The sequence below is a fragment of the Stegastes partitus genome, unplaced genomic scaffold (assembly GCF_000690725.1).
Source record: "Stegastes partitus isolate 25-593 unplaced genomic scaffold, Stegastes_partitus-1.0.2 Scaffold748, whole genome shotgun sequence".
Taxonomy (NCBI): domain Eukaryota; kingdom Metazoa; phylum Chordata; class Actinopteri; family Pomacentridae; genus Stegastes; species Stegastes partitus.
The window spans coordinates 99,355-114,883 of record NW_007578479.1 but is presented as its reverse complement, the minus strand read 5'-3'; the positions used below and the strand labels follow the sequence as shown (position 1 = coordinate 114,883).

At 40.5% G+C, this 15,529-nt stretch overlaps 1 protein-coding gene across 1 annotated transcript in view; it reads right to left on the bottom strand.

The window, feature by feature from the left end:
* LOC103364417 (contactin-associated protein-like 4) overlaps nt 1-15,529 on the bottom strand; it is a 138,157-nt gene that overhangs the window by 30,902 nt on the left and 91,726 nt on the right. The window contains exons 11-17 of the mRNA XM_008291534.1: nt 14,172-14,278; nt 12,171-12,290; nt 10,366-10,566; nt 9,104-9,266; nt 6,881-7,008; nt 5,195-5,365; nt 167-385 (exon numbers count right to left, since the gene is read on the bottom strand). Coding sequence (XP_008289756.1) covers nt 167-385; nt 5,195-5,365; nt 6,881-7,008; nt 9,104-9,266; nt 10,366-10,566; nt 12,171-12,290; nt 14,172-14,278 — 1,109 coding nt within the window. The remainder of the gene's footprint in view (nt 1-166; nt 386-5,194; nt 5,366-6,880; nt 7,009-9,103; nt 9,267-10,365; nt 10,567-12,170; nt 12,291-14,171; nt 14,279-15,529) is intronic.

Below are 15,529 nucleotides of genomic sequence, written 5' to 3'. Positions count from 1 at the left end.
GAGATCTTAGAAACAAAGCAAGTATTTCTGGAAATAAGTTGAAGGTTGATTTCTGACAGTCCCAGAAAAAAGGGTCTCAAATCAGCCAGAACTGAGACAAATGGGAAGAGAAGTTAAACTCACATGTTTGTACGTCAAGTATGAATCAACAACAAACGCTCCTCACCGATGAAGAGCTGGCTGTTGAGCTGCAGGTGGAAGTGTCCGTCAGCAGGAGCCTCCTGCGTGGCGACAGGAAGGTCGTCCAGTCGAAGTGACGCCTCCTTGACGTTCCGCTCGGCCCGGACTCGGTGCCACCGGTTGTCATTGAGCGGGTCGCTGGACTCCACGAGAACCTCCAGCGGTCCGTTACCCACATCGAAGGAGAAAAGCACCTGAGTGGAGGCTTGAAGGAGACGAACAGAGAGACGGGAACGTAATGAATGAAGTGTTATAATTGCATGTTGCTTAAGTTTTGGCCACAAATACCATGAAATGACCCTGCTGCATGCCTGGTGAAGCATTTTCTAAACATATATTTGAATTCTTGTTGAACGACTCACACAAGATGAAAGCATCTGTTACTTGTTTTTTGGTTATAGGCAAAAAAATATTGTGAAATTTCAAGTTTGAAACACCAAACATGACTACAAATAGAGATATACTAAAAATAAGTAAAAATTTGGTTCTCATTCAATTGAGAAGTTTCCACTCATCACTTCTTCTTATAGAGTCAGAAAGCATCACATCAAACAGCAGCATTTAATTTATGCAAACGGGGCACATTCACTACGTCTCAATTAAAGCGAATGGGGTGAATCGCTGCAGAAACCTCTGTTGGGGATTTAGTTTGAGGAGACAGGTGTTTTCCTGCCAAGTGCAGCTGGAATCAGTTCTCAATCACAGCTGCATGTTTCCACGCAGCTTCCAGAGTCAGTCAGAAAGCTGCCAATACCACATGTGGGAATGCAGACGGCAGCTTTAACAAGCAGGCAGGCTTCACCCAAGAGTACGGAGACAAAACAGGCAGACAGGAGGAGAAACAGAGCTCACCGGAATGAAGCTTAATTACTGTTCAACAACAAACAGCAACACTGAACCCAGCAGAGCTTCTAAGTGAGGAAAATGAGAAGTTCTTGCAGGATAACAAACCAGAGACGAAGCAAATTGAGGTTATGTGCTGCTGAAACAATTAAACCATCGTCTGATTCTTTTATTTTTTCATGTCGCATCACTCAGCAATAAAGAATATTTTAGAAGTCATAAAAGCAACTTTACAGAACAAGGGATTATTAAAATAAAACAGGAAGGTTCAGATTCTCCTAAAGGGCTTCTGGTGCTTAAACTTTTAATGATACTGTAAAAATTGAGCAATCTTGTGCTGCTTAAATGGAAGTAAAAAATCCCGGCTCACTGAGGCTGTGCTCACACATGTTGTGCCATATGTCAAATATTTTTAAATTCAGCATTATGGACTCCATATTATATCCATTCATTTATTTGTAATTTTTACATTTTATTTTAATTTTTTTTGTATTTATACTACTATTTTTTTCTTTACATTTTTTTCATTTATTTTATTTATTTTATTTTGGACACACTGAAACAACTCATAAATACATGTTATTGTTTATAAAATCAATTAGGCCGGACAACTAAATGGTGCAATAATACTGTAATGGTGTGGAGCAGAAACATGAGTTGGGAATATATATATATACAGATGCAGTTGTGTTTATCCAACTGCATCTGTGATGTGTTGCATTTTTTATTTTTTGTTTTTTATTTTTTTGCACGTTCAATAAAAAGACCTTGAGCAAAAAAATGGATAATTACTCAAAAACATCTTCTCAGTGGTGAGGACACATGACATATGCAGCATTCTGATTTATAAAATATCAGACTGTGCAGTCGACCACTGTTGCACTGTTTCTGTGTTGTTTTATTTTTCATGTCGGGACACTCGCTTGTGTAATATTTCTTATTTAGTGCTGATAAATAACCAGAGGTGGGTGTTTCTCTGCAGCTAGACCCAGGAGTGTTTGTGAGGTTCGAGGGCTGCAGCAAAATACATCCTGCAAGAAAAACCTGATGTCTGCAGTCCTGGAGTGGCACAAAAAGAGATTCGTCCAATCAGAACATTTAGGATGGGTTTGAAAAAGACTGCTCCTTTTACAAATAATCGTGCAACCTGATTGAGCTTGACAAGTTCTTTTTAAAGGAAAATGGGCAAAATAACAGCGTAGAACCTGTGTAGGCTGAAGGCTGTAATTTCTGCTAAAGGTGGATCTACTAAATATGGTCTTTAAGGGAGCCAGGACATTGTAGCATTGATTTGGTGATGACCATAGGGCTTCATTCTGATGTGCCATTGTGTTGAACAATAGCTGAGGCATTTCAGAACATGCTGAATGACAAAGGCCACAACGTATGTGTAAATCAGTCTTGTACTGAGGTCAGCAACTGATATTCACTGATCCTTTTCTTCAAGCTGCATGACTTCTAAAATGGATCTGATTCATCACAATTAATCTCAAAGTCTTCAGAGAATAAACACTTCTGCAACATACAAAGTCAATTTTCCCAACTGTACTAACAGCATGCAAACCCATATTTCACATTTTACATCTGTAGTTAATTTGAAATATCTGAAATATTAATCAGCGTCTCTAACATTCGAGCGCTTGCCAAATGACTTCACAGCGTGCTGATTAAACAATCACTGACACATGAATCTCTTTGTGTTTTGCATTATACCAGAGTTTTAAATCTGGAGCCTGTGACAGGTAGTGACGCATTTCACATCAACTAGCAGTGATTAGCTTGTCAGAAATGAAGAGGGAAGCAGCGGCAGTGATGGAGAAGGTTTAGGCTACAGCAACTAGAAATATGGCTCCAGATAAAAAGCAAACTCTGTGTTCAGAGGAAGGATTAAAGTAAAAAAAAATAAAAATGAGAAAGGGATCAATGGTGAGGGATAAGCAAGTGTTGACAGTGGTTGTGTAATTACTCTCCCTGCCTGAGGGTGGGAACTAAAGCTCCGCACTGCAGGTTTAAAACTGGGGTAGGCAGAAATCAGATCAAAAAATGGACAGAATTTGAACATGTGGCTCTAGTTCTGCTGCTTGTCCTTTGTCTTCTATGTCCTAAGCCCCTCGCTCCAGATGAGCACATGCATATGCTCACATTCTTGCAGAAATAGTCCAGATAAATGCTAACATTCACTTTTAACCTCTCCTAACATTCAAACCCCACGTTTCTGAGAAAAGCTTCTTCATGTAACCCATTAGATCAGCCACAGACTGTTGCTCTTTATACTCTCACATGATCTGGCTGAAAAATCTACTGTCATGGGCCTGATTTGTTTTTTTAAAGCCTGGAAATAAGAGAAGATAAAACGTTTTTTGTCAGATATTTCTCAGCGAAAACAACAAGAAACAGAACATGAGAGTAAATGCAGTGCCTCGTAGAAAAGCAATAACATCTAAGTACGGTACATGACTAAAAACTAAAGCTAGAATAAGAACAACAAAAAGCCATGCTAGCAATGATAATGAGGAACAACAGTAGGTAATATCACACATGATACTGAAATTTTGCACGATACAAAACTGCAACCTGAAAAATGAAATATTGCACATTAAAACCAACCAAACACTGAAGCTAATACTGCACACACTTTGACTAAGTAATAGCAAATTAGCATCTTATAAGCAAATTATATTATTATTACTGTTCAGATCTAATTGTCCTAAATGGAGCCAAGATGAGCTGCAGAAGTCTGGTTTCCTCTCAGACCAACTGGATCACAATGTGCTGAAAGGTTCTAATGGAATTTTTGCCACAAAAAACACACCATACCCCAGTTTTAAGTGTAAAAGCAGTAACATGCTGAATGCTGCTGCCCTAGTAGGACTTGTAATTAAGTATTTTTACAGTGTAGTGGACGAGTTTTCCTCTGCTTCAGCTCCTTGGTGCTCACTCTACTCTGTATTTACTCCTTCCAGGCTGTCAGCTCTGCTCTTTGTTCTCTAAACCAACAGGAGAAGATTTAGGAGGATGCAGACGAAGCAAACCGCCATCATTCATGTTTCTGCCGGTGGAAAGCGAGGATGTATTACTGGGGGAGCACAGAACAAGATGGAACAATAATCCCGGCATCCTGCTGTAACTTCATTTAGAGGTTGTTCTCGGGCCCGGCCTCGGTGTCGGAGAGCGATCTGGGGGGGCGGCTGGAAACGAAGTGTTCGAAGCTCAAACAAGCACGGCGACAATGATTTCCCCGAGGAGAGACGCCGTCGGTGTCCCTGTATTAGAATCTGTGTGTGGCCTTTAAAAACACTTCCTCCCAAATGCGACGAACATGAAATATAAGCCAAGAAAACTAAACCAACCTGAAAAGGTAAAGTGAGGTTAAGGAGCTTGGAAAGGCAGCCATGGATGACTCCAAAAACAGATTCAAGGCCGACACGCAAGTCAAACGTCACACACCATTGCTGCCCATAAATATGTACCTCGTAGTGTCATAACCATATAGGTGCAAGGACACCTTGTTGGGTAATACAGCCGTATTTTAAATGACTCAATCTATGGTCGGCTGTAAACATACATCTAACACCCGCCACCCTTCGATGACATCCATAAACTAAATAACGCGCCGCTGCTGGTTATTACTGTCATAATCTAAATGACCCGCTGTGCTGCCCATAAATGTTACATCGCACAGGAGGAAGGAATTAATGGAGGGTCGGGGTGAAAGTGCCCCCCGAGAGTTCATAATACAACTGTAAAATTAAAGAACGAGGGTGTAAAAAACGGCCGCAGTAATTAGGAGTTTATGGGTTTAATCACATTTTGTGTGTTGCGAGGTGAAGGCAGGGCTGCGGGTCAGCATCAGACGAGGTGTTTAACTGGGAAATGCATTCTGCTGCAGGCTCTGAGGGAAGCAAACTGATCAGGGAACGACAAACAATGTGGCCTCAAGCAGGGATAAAGTATTGGAAATGCGCAAGCAGCAGCAAAAGAAGACACAAACGGGACACAAATTGATGTGGGGTCGGGGTTTCCTGTTATCATATCAGGCTGCACACTATTTTACATATAGAAGAGTGAAAAAATGTGAACAGCTCTTACTGTCACATTTCAGAACGGTAAAATTCATTCCTTTGTTTAACTCAGAGTCGCTGTTTTCCCCTCAGCTCCTGCAGTAACTCACAGCTCAGCTCGATGCGGATGAAGTCTTTGATGCCCAGGTTTTCCAGGAACACACCGGAGGAGGCCGTGGTCTTAAACAGGAAGGAGATGTCTGCGCTCAGCTCTCCGTGGAAGGTGGGGAAGTGGAGATACGACGTCTCCTTGTCGAAAAACGCAGCGTTCCAGAAGTTCTCTGAGAAACACGAGAAAAACTGTCCATCAAGATCCTTAAATAGAAATCGCATCACACACGAGCGAGGCAGCTTGTTAAGGTAATTAGATAAAGACATCAGTGTAAAGTAACGATGACTGCTTTGACGTTTGTGTCAGAACAGATAATTAGAAATACTTTCAGAAAAGGAACAAATGGGTAAAGTTAACGATAAGTGTATTCATCATGTACGCGTTACTTAAAGTTTGACAAGTTAAATGAGATCTGATGCGTGGAGGCGGATTTTATTTTGACAGCCTGTCTCACAAAAATAACTACAAGTTTGGACAGAAATGTATTATCTATACCTAAGATACTAGTTTCCACCTTCAGAGCCGCAAAGCCTTCACCACCTTGAACAGGTGGTGGCACCAACACTACTGGGCTAGGTTTAGAAAAAGTCCTTGTTTTTGGTTAAAATACACAATTTCACAATATGTTTTAAGCTTCTCCTCTATTCTCTGGGTTACCAGGGTGTCCCATACCATCTCATATATAACTGACTGGCTGAAACTGAGAGTAATATGATAAAACAGTAAGATATGTTGACTTAAAATGTCTTTGGGATGTGTCAAAAACAAATGTAACCCAGGAGAAAATAATTTTATAATTTTGGCCAATTAGATGGAGCCTAGCCGACTGTTGCCCTGTTTCTTTCTTCTTTTTCTACAGGAAATCATGCCATTGTGTATAAATGAAACATCACTTGTGACGTATTTCTCGTGTGATTCTTGTGTTTTTTGTGTTTTTTGCATGTCATTTTACAGCATTTAAATATTACATGTGAGATGGCTCGGGTAAGGGGCGGGGGAGGGGTATGAAACTACACGCAATAAAATGAGTTTCACATGTTAAAAACACATCTTTTTATCATATCAGGCTGCGTTTGCAGACAGCTGAATTAGAAGTTTACTTAAAAAATAATGACTAATTTGCTGGACGGACAAAAATGTCCATTTAGGGGTGATGTGTTGCAGAGAAATGCTTCCCCTGTGTCTGTCTCTTGTGTTTTTTTTGCAGGAGAACCAGGAGAGCAATCATTGTCAAACAGTGCTAATTGCTCATGTATGATACCTGACCTGCAGAGGTTAAAATCTCCTCCTCCTCCTCCCAGCAGCTCTCTCTCAGCAAATCAACGAGCCAGGAGTCTCTGCAGGAGCAGAGTTTCTCTCAACCACTAAGTTTATCCTCAGCTTACTCAATGTTATATATATAAATGCAACAACCATGCCGTACAAATAAATAAATAAATGGCCAAAATGGAATTAAAGCCAGCCTATTAAAATGCTTTTTTGTTTGTTTGTTTTTTTTGAAAGAAGACGCTGCTTCAGCCAGTTTTAGAGCTCAGTTTTGACTTTGGAACAGTCAGATTGAGGATCTGCCAACAGGCTCATAAGGGGTCAGTATTTTAGTTCTACACCTTCTGGCCTTAAAACCGATGAGTAAAATCTTAGATGAGCTGCTGCACTCTGAACGCTCCTGCCCTTCGTAACTTACTGTCTCCACGGCAGCGGAGCGGCCCCACCCTGTAGGCAGCCTCAGAGCCCGGCCTCTGAACGTCACCCAGCACCAGGGACCGGACGGGGAGGCTCTCCTTATGGGTGAGCAGGCCTGAGTCTTCAGTCCTGGAGATGAAGGAGAGATTAAAAACCAAATGTAAGATCAGAAGGAAGGAGGAAGAAAAGATGAGAAAGCAGGAAGTGATAAACAAACACACTCCAGTCATCAGCCACAAACTGTACTCATCTTTGTGCACAGATTTATTCCTGCGCATGTTTTTAATATTGCATCACTCCTGCGACAATGTTACACGCTGTGACTCGCTGATGCAAACACTGCAGTGTGTAGGTGCGATCTCTTGAGGTCCTGTTTATCTCAAAACCACATTACAACCGTCCTGTCAGTCAAAACTCGATCCCTGGCAGTTTGTGGAGCAGCTACTCCCAAAACAAGATAGCGCCTGTCCATTTACGCCCACATTCAGCTTCATGCACTTTAGATGATCTGCCTGTTAGACTTCTTGCGGAGGAAAGTTGCGCGTAAAAATACATCCAGGACTGGAAGCGAGGAGTGTACACAGCACTCTGCAGCGAGTCTGATGAAATATTGAGGAGCAGCAGTGGCAGCTCCGGTCTGTAAAAATAGAGTTGGCGTTGCACAAACAGTTTGGACTGCGAAATGATGGAAGGAAGTGAGGCATGGCAGGATTGCCAACAACACGAGGAAAGGTTAAAATTGTTTTTGTTTCTTCCTCTGCTCAATTTATCCCAGTCGATTTGGTGTTTGCTAAAATGCCAAAGTTACAAGTCAGGCAGGGCTTGTCAGTCATGTTTGGTATCCGGGAACAAGAGGTAAAACCTGAAGACATGTATGTGTGTATTATTCCACGTCAGCTCATGCTTCTAGTAGTATTTCTGCCATTTCCTTCAGCCAGTCTGGTTTTGCTTTCTGAGCTGATCATTGTGCTGACTGGTTTTCAGCTGTCAGACGACTATTTGATCGCTAAACGCGAACCATTTATTTTTTAACAGAACGGCTCCACAGGAATTTTCTTTTGAGGTCCTGCTGCTGAAATTGTCATAGAAAGTTAAAAAAAAAAAGTTAATACCATCTACCCAGTACAGGTTTTTTTTCCCCTCAAGACAATAAAATGTATGTTTAGTCATATACAGCATATCTGACTAATTTACTACTTTAAGACAAAGTCAGTAATGAAGATGAACTGTTTCTTGTGTAACTGACCGAAGGACACAAAGTCAAGATGATGATCCATATATTTCAAAACTATATATATCTGTCGGTTTTTACTGATATTTAAAAAAACACACAAAACCAAAACCCTGTGCTCTAATTAAAATTATCTGCAAAAACATTGTAACACCATTGAAATCAAAGTACACAGATTTTAGGTAGGTAATACCACACTTTTTAGTTTTTAGTTTAGTTTAGTTTTTTTGCTTAAGGGCATTCCAGTTGCCCTTCCAAAGTATGTATTGTTTATTTAGTATGCACACATATTACTTCCTAATAACATTGTAAGCCTTAAGTTCTGACCATCACAGTTTGTCGTGCAAAATGAGCTCACATCTGTCTGTGCACTCAGACCAGAAAAGGAAGCTGACTTGCAACCTGCAAAAATGACCAGATGAAGTAGTACATTCGTTGTGCTATATATTGGGATGCACTGAATCTTTCTTGTGGTGCTATATAGTGTGGTCGTGTGGATATTGCTGCAGGGTCTTAGAGTTTCATCTTTTCTTCGCTGCTGAGCTGCTATGATGGATTTAACACGGTTTGCACTTTAGTTTGTGGTATTTTCTTTACTTCTCCCACTCACACTTCACTCATTCACCCACACTTTACAACACAGATACACAACATTCCCATATTTAATAATAAGTTGTTGCGCTTAGTTGACAAAATACCTTAAAACTCGTATTTGCACGTCCTAAGTTTGTTGTAAGACAAACTTGTACTATTTACTTTCTGCATGTTTTTGTTACAGGATATTATGACAGATCATTGAATAATGTCATGTTTTTATTAAAAATATTCTACATTTTTTAAAAATAATGTGGATGTGTGTTTGTTTTCTCTACCTTTTAAAGCAGTTTTCATGTTCAGACAAGTTATGGCTATTTCACAGAAGATGCTTACATTTGAAGGAGCCAAAAGATGATTAAAAAATAAATATCTGTGAGTATTCATAGCGGTCAGTACCACTCCATGCGGTCGGCATCACAGTTGCAGTAGTGCTGTAGATCCACACAGTCGCCCTGCAGGCCACAGGCACACTGCTGGCTGCCTGGATGAGCTCCTCCCCAGTACGTCTGGATTCGACCCAGACCCGAACCACCGCGCCACCAGCTGAACGGAGAACCCTCTGAAACACACACAAAACTTATGTGAAAACTTTGATCGGTCAACTACAGCCTCCTAAATCAGAATCTCACATCATGTTTTTGGTTCTGAGTGGCGTCAACTTTGTCTTTTCACTCTTAGCGGCCACAAAGAAAGAAGCTGTGCTGAGGGAAATCAATAGCGGCCTTAGAGATGAAAAACTCAGGAGAAGCCTCCATTAAAATTCATAGAAACACCACAACAAACCACCAAAGTTACAGTTTAAGGTGGCGAATGATTTGCTTTTGTGACTTGTGAAACTTGTTATTCATTTAACCGTCTGAACACGAGGCAGTTTCCGGTTTGTTTTTTTTTTGCTCCTGTCCCCTTTTTACTCACTGTGAGCTCATTTTTCACTGCAATATAAAGTCCTGCACCTCTTTGGAAACAGCACAACCATGGCTAGAAGAAGCAAGAAGTAAAGAAAAATGTACTTTGTGCAGCATGACTCTGATACATGGCCCAAAAATTATCAGGAAATGAAAATTGAGGAATATAATGCACTAAAAACCACAACACTAGATCTGTATCTATATGCAAAAAGGATTAAAGATAAAAACTGAAATAATGTTTGTATACTGACAAACTGATCTGATCTGGTAGCTTTTGGGTCAATCATTGACTTACAAAGAAAACATCTTAAAAGAAAAACAACAGTAATTGGACTTTATTCTCAAGTCTAAAAGAGGCAGACATTTAAACAAATCGTACACAATCCATTTGTCTGGCTAACCGGTAAACGGGAAGAAAATCCTTAGATGCCGATTAAGTTTGCAGCAATGACTTTAACAATCATTTTGTTTTCTCCAGTGGAGCAAGAAGGATGCATAGAGCTGCTGGGACTCACATTCTGTAGAGTATGATTCAGTACTTTCAGCTTGAGTAGATCAATATCAGCTGAAGAAAACAGAATGTTACTGTCCTATATGTAATGATTGGCTTTGCCCTTATTGAGTTGGACTGGAGGTAAATAAAGTACAGATAATGGTTCAGCTGAAATCAAAGTCAGCGAATGTGTCAGGAAACATAGCCTTGAGTTTTCTCTGCTTTGAAAAAAAAGAAAGAAAGAAAAAAGACTTTACCTGGAGTGTTGAGGAGGCGGGACTTCCTGCAGTGGTAGCTCATTTCCTGCTCGCAGTGCTCTGATTGGCTGATGGCGGCCAATAGTTGCTCATCCTGAGACGAGTAGTCAAAGTGGACTAAGTGCTGTTTCACACCTGCAGAGGGTCTCAGTCTGGTCAGCTCTGTGTTGTTGTGCTGCATCATCATCCATGTGTTGTCCTCTGCAGACGGACGCCACAAACACACGAGAATGTAAACAACAAGTGGTCAAAGGTGTTCTAAAAAACTTTGATATCCTCGTCTTGTATCCACATTTTGGATAAAAGCGATAAAACTCCTTCACACTACCTTGCATATTGTTGTTTTTATTCATTCATCTACAGTTTTTTGATTTGTTCCACCAGTTCCAAACTGTACACCGATATGCCACAAAATTAATGAATTAGTGAATAATATTGATCAAATAGGTTTCAATGCAATGCTCAGCTGGGAAACCTTGTGTCCTCGTACTCATGTGGATGTAACTTTGACATGTACCACACACCTAAACATCACTGTTCAGGAATAGGTTGAGGAACAAAGAGGCCAAAGCACTGACTCAAGATCTCTAGGTTCTGATCCAATCAAGCATCTGTGGAATCAAAACAAATCCAATCCACAGACACAGCAACACGCAACCCGTATGACCCAAAAGATCCAATGCCAACATCCAGACCACAGGACACCCCAAGTCCTGGTTTTGGAGGAACAAGCTGGACCTAAGCAAAAGCCAACAGGTGGTTTTGATGCTGTGGCTAATCAGTGTACGGTTTACTTTTAGTTCGTGGCTGTTTTTCTGGTCAGTACTGGACCTCTTAGTTCCAGTCACAAAGAATCCCAATACTACAACTTTGTGGCAACAGTGAAGGGAAATCCTGCAGTTTACAATATGACAATCACCTATGCACAAAGCCAAGCTGATAAAAAAAAGAAACACTTTTAACACACTACAGGCAGCCAGCATCATCGATATGACTGATGTGGCTGAATGTGATCAAATTCAGGCAAGTTCCAAACTGTGCTGCAAAAGACCAGCAGCAGATTAATGGTTTTGAATTAGATGTTAAAACAGTAACTTATCTTTGTAATGTTAAGTTTTATGCACACTTTAGACAGTGCATGCTATGGAAAAAAAACAAAAAACAGTGAGGATGAGAAACAGTTAAAAGAAAAAAGAACCATTATTTCAACCATGGGGCTGCAAGGTGGCGCTGTTGCCTCGCAGCAAGAAGGTTGCCGGTTCACGCTACGTGTTCTGCATGAAGTTTGCATGTTCTCCCCGTGCAGCGTGGGTTCTCTCCGGGTTCTCCGGCTTCCTCCCACAGTCCAGAAACATGTTGAGGTTAATTGGTGATTGTAAATTGTCCGTAGGTGTGAATGTGAGTGTGCTTGGTTGTCTGTCTCTACGTGTAGCCCTGTGATAGACTGGTTACCTGTCCAGGTGAACCTGCCTTCACCCTGAGTCAGCTGGGATAGACTCCAGCCCCCCTGCGACCCTAGTGAGGATTAAGCGGTGTATAGGTAATGGATGGATGGATGGATGGATGTTTCAACCGTTAGGTGAATCATCAACACGTGTATATCATCACGGAGAGAAAAGTTCAGTCTCATCAGGAAACCAATTACATAACTCTCCAGGATGGACATTGAAGAGGGGGATGGAAGATAAAGTGGGTCAGAGTGTGATGAGAGGAGCGTCCTCATTTATAATTATGTAAATGTTAATCACAGGAAACGCTGCGCAATGATGGGAGGAAGAGGAGGAGTGAAAGTGTTGGTGTGTCACCTGTCATGTTGCAGTAGACCAGCTGTGGTCTGATTGGTCCGCTGCCGTCCACGTCGATGTAAAAGTGTCCAGACGTGTTGCCGTTGTGTTTGTACGCCTCGCAGGACTGTTCGTACACAGCTGGAGAGGGAAACAATGAGATCAACAGCGTCAGCATGTGAGGGGATGAAGATTATGGTGCTGCTTCATGCATCATCACCAAATCAGTATCTCATGATCACCAGGTAGAAAATCCTCCGAGGTTTGGTCTCTGCAGGAACAGCACAATAAATTAAAGTTCAATCCAACGAGAGGTGACAGGAAGGACTGACGGGAACACACAGACTCCATAAATAAAACTTTACCAGGTCTTATCAACCACAAAGTTCCCACAAAAAGGCCTTTAAATCATCAAGTGTGGTTAGAAGAAGGTTAACGCAGAAACTCCCCTTTTTAATCTCATCTCATCTCATTCCAGAGAATCCTCACAGAGCCAGTAACTCTCACCAATAAGCTCACCTTTCCTGCACATTTTTCAAGCGGTATTTTGGCAGTTTAGTCTCATTAACCTCTTTGATATCATTCACACGGCAACACAAAGGAAGGAGGAGCGACAGTCCTGAACAGACCTCGCAGAAAAGCTCTTAAAAGGAGTCAATTTATTTGAAAAATGTCTCCAGGTTGCCAAAAGAAAACTCTCTTTGTTCTGTCATAACACCCAATTTGCAGCGCCTATGTTAAGGGGAAAAACCCTCTCCACTGTAATTACTCAACAGTATGGCTGTTAAGTGCATGTGTGATTGGCAGCCTCAGAATTACAGGTTCTCCTTGATTCCACTTGGAGCTGTCAGCCTGACAAGTCTCTCAGTGCTGCTTTAAAACCGTCACAAGTGATTGAGAGAAAGATGGAGGTGACATAAAAGCAGCATATTATTAACGGTCTCTGGGTTGCTCGATGTTTTTCTGTTGTTTTGTTCACTGTATGTACAATTTATTTTGTACTTAGAGTCACATTTACTTTTCAGTTTGTCCAAATCCACTTGCTGTATTCATTTTCCTCTCTCAATTGGTTCTAATCCAAAAGTTTTATCTGTTAAAGCTTCCTCTCTGTCTTTATCTTTGCATCTCGTCTGGTTTCTCCAACGTCTGTGCGTCAGTTTCTGTGCAATTATTTGGAAATTTGTTAATTTGTTTTGGTGATATGGAGCTAATGGACTAATTACAAAACACCTCGCTGCAACTATCAATTAATCAAATGTTCATTTGGTCCGTAAAAACAGTCCAGCTTTTGGTCAGTAAACATCAAGTTCGCAGCTAATGCGCTGATCAACTGGCATGCAAAAGAAGAAAACCAGCAAGAATTCACATTTTCAAACCTCAAAACTTTGACTCTTTTTTTCTGTCAAATGAAAGAAAAAAGAAGAAAGACTTTCCAACTTTCCAATCAATTAAGTCTTTTCACATGTACACCAAAATAAAACCAAAACGGTCATAAAGATCCCAGGAAAAGTTGTGCTTCTGGTTTAACATCTTCATTATTTCAGATGATAATATGCCTATATGGTGGATATTCCTACACAAAGTAATCTTCTGTAGAAATATGTTGAACAAACAGGAAACATGGGGATCAGGTACTTTTCCAGTAGCACTCGTTGGTTTCTGGGGTGTTGTGGAGTTTGCAGAGCTACTGTCCAGATTAAGATGCTGCATCATTTACCCATCAGTTTTAAAATATGTCAAATATGGTTAGAAAAGCAAACTATTGTGAGAAGCTTGTGGAAGGAAGCCCAAAACATTTGACCCGAGACGTACAGTTTAAAGGCAACGCTACCAAATCAACCAAGTCTTCTGTGTGTTATCATACAGTGGTTCTCTCCATTACTGTGGCGGAAATGTTTGTATGCAGCCATGAGGAACATTAAGATAAAAGGGACCAACATCTTAATGACAGAATGCTGCCGCCTTAGCAGACTGATGAAGACAATAATGTTGCATAGCTCCTGTGAAAAATATGTGACTTACAGCTGTGGCAGGTGGCTCCGCTGTATCCGCTGTCAGAGCAGTTGCAGTGGAAGATGGTCCAGGACTGACTGCAGCGTCCACCGTGTTCACAGCGACTAGGAGAACACCTGAGACAGAGACAGAGTCAAAAAGTTTATCAAGGATTTTTACTCTCAAACCGCCTCCTGCCAGACGTGTGTGTAGGAGGAACTTAAAAGTTTTATTTTCCTTGTCAAGACAAATAATAGAGAGATGTATAAATATACATTCTTTTGTACATATACACTGAGACAGCAGATTTGAAAAAAGAAAAAAAAAAGATCCATTTGCTTGTTTTGGCAGTTTGAACACTTGGAAACAATTCTCCAGGCTTTTACTGCCAAAAACCTTTCAAAGAGGACAAAAGCAGTCGATGCCAGAAAAAACACCTTTCATGTGTTATTGTCAAGAGATGTAAACTTTTGTTTGTGTGAAACAGCAGCTGGAGCGTCTTTCATCCTTTATGTAGCTGAGTCACTCATCTTACAGCGAGCGAGCATCCTCAGTGTGTCGGGATCAAACCTTTGACCTTTTGCAGTCTGTGCAGCAGATGATAGTGGATGATGATGATGATTAAAAAAAAAGAGAGAGAAAAAAAAAGCTTTCAAACTCTCACCGTCCTCAAATCGAGCACGCTTGAAATCATTTTCAAAATGAGTCTGTTACATAAAGCTGTGTCATTAAATGGATAGAAAGCCTTTCAAATGATGTTTACTCAAGCACGTTATTCGCTTCATGGCCAAACGTGTGTAGGAGGGTCAGGGGAAAATGTAGAAAATATTTCAGTTTTAATATTTGGAGGAGGTCATATTTTCCATTTGGGAAACATGATGTGGGAGGCTGAGAAAGTGTAATACAAAAAAAAAAAAACTCTCTGAAGCAACTTTGTTTCTAACATCGACTAGAAAACAATTCAACTGAAAACCCAACAAGTGAAAGATTAAAATCCTTTCAACTTCCGTTCTTTGAGAGAGAAAACTTTCCTTCTGACAAAACATTTGCACTTCCATCTTGCACTGATGTACATAAACCCTTTTCTACTAGATGTGTAAATTCTTGTATATATTTGTCTTATTATCTTGTTTTATTTTTGATTAATATTTATTGTATTTTATTCTTTTCTTTGTGTAGTTATTTTACTTTGTTTTATTTTTTAATTTTCCAATTTCTATTATTCGTGCAAATTCCCAGTGCGACACCAACAGCCCAAACCAAATTCCTTGTATGTTGTGTACGTACTTGGCCATTAAAGCTGATTCTGATTTTAAACACCTTAGTTTTTAGTTTGTTTGGTTTTTGTTGTTGTTGTTTTTAATTTGCAACCTGAGTTTTATCTTCTT